This window comes from Colletotrichum abscissum (assembly GCF_030869225.1).
Source record: "Colletotrichum abscissum strain IMI 504890 chromosome Unknown Scaffold_472.1, whole genome shotgun sequence".
NCBI classification, from domain to species: Eukaryota; Fungi; Ascomycota; class Sordariomycetes; order Glomerellales; family Glomerellaceae; genus Colletotrichum; species Colletotrichum abscissum.
In genome coordinates, this window is record NW_026850401.1 from 1 (window position 1) to 1,250 (window position 1,250).

The 1,250-nt window shown below is 59.0% G+C and overlaps 2 protein-coding genes across 2 annotated transcripts; one reads left to right on the top strand and one right to left on the bottom strand.

Moving 5' to 3' along the window:
• Positions 1 to 258: 258 nt before the first annotated feature.
• On the bottom strand, positions 259 to 894 carry CABS01_17211 (uncharacterized protein; the record flags this gene model as incomplete). Its single annotated transcript, XM_060550538.1, has 2 exons — positions 259 to 367; positions 593 to 894. 2 exons carry the CDS (start codon positions 892 to 894, stop codon positions 259 to 261), a joined length of 411 nt encoding a protein of 136 aa, XP_060394577.1.
• A 157-nt stretch (positions 895 to 1,051) lies between these two features.
• CABS01_17212 (uncharacterized protein) lies at positions 1,052 to 1,206 on the top strand (the record flags this gene model as incomplete). Its single annotated transcript, XM_060550539.1, has 2 exons — positions 1,052 to 1,147; positions 1,195 to 1,206. The coding sequence occupies 2 exons, from the start codon at positions 1,052 to 1,054 to the stop codon at positions 1,204 to 1,206; spliced, it is 108 nt and encodes a 35-aa protein (XP_060394578.1).
• Between the last annotated feature and the right edge of the window lie 44 nt (positions 1,207 to 1,250).

Sequence of the window (1,250 nt, forward strand, 5' to 3'; positions counted from 1 at the left end):
TAATATATAGGCACGAAAAATATCTTTGCGCTTCTTCCTGTGGCCTCGGCAGGCGATGAGGACTTCGTTCAACGACTGCAGATGGTGCAAGAGACAACGTCCCCTTCAAGCTCTTTGCATACCAGCTGCCAAGCCGGCACAGTCAGGCCTTGCCTCGTGATGATATGATTGATCAAAGGCCTTCTTCGGGGCATTCTGGACAAGATTGGGCTGGCAGACGGATAGCCTGGCGCACTCGCAACTGCGCCGAAGCCCGGACTAGGGCATCTCGAGCCGAGGCCCAATCGGGGCAGCCCTGCGGGGTGGGTTGAGGGCAGGCGTGGGCAGCCGGAGCGAGTGACATAGGCCGACGGGCGCTCGAGCCTCTCTGCAGAGTGATGGACATAAAGTGTGTGGGTCTTGGGGACTAGCCAGGAGGGCGTGTGCGGTTGGGGGTGCGCATGCTGAGATAGATGGTGGGGTGTGGCAATGACATGCTTGTGGGTGTGAGCTGATTGAAGAAAGTTGGAGGGGAGTGGGAACGCCAAATCTTGCATCGTCCTTGCAGCCTCCCCGGTGCCACGGCACAGACGACGTGGGGCGCTCATCTCACGTTTTAGCGTCCCCAGGACGGCCCGCTTTTGGCATGCACATGGAGACGTTAGCCCAACCAATCAGGGCTGCATCTCCCGACTTCATGTCTTGCGCAGCGACGGCCAGCGCAGAACCCGACAACATTCGTGTTGGCTGACCGTCAAGAGACTCGCGGACCAGGGAAAGGGCCAATCGCGGACAAGCCGTGCAGTATCCGCTGGTTGCCGCCGGCATGGGAGGTCCGTTGGGCATCGGACCGTGGCTCCTTGCGAATGGAGGCATTGGCCCTGCAGTCGTGTCCATTTGAGGCAGCTGCGGCATGGTCAGGAATTCTGGGAGGAAGAGATATAAAGGGCTGGTGCTGATGGCGAGATTCCCGGATCAGAAGACCATCAAAACCTCACTTTTACCACAAACCGCATACCTTACACTCTACCCGCGAGCCAGCACAAGATCGAAGGCGAACGAAGCCGAAAGGATGGACCGCTACCCCTGCGTCAACAGATACAAGCACGGCGTCGACTGCCCCGGCTGGGTGAACGTCCACGGTGCGCGGTGCGAAGACTGTGTTGTCGTAAGTCCCACGCCCGATGACACCCAAGGCTTACTGACCCTGGACAGTACAACCGGTAGACGTGAGGGGTCTTAGCTGGTGGTGTAACGCGATCGACGGAGCA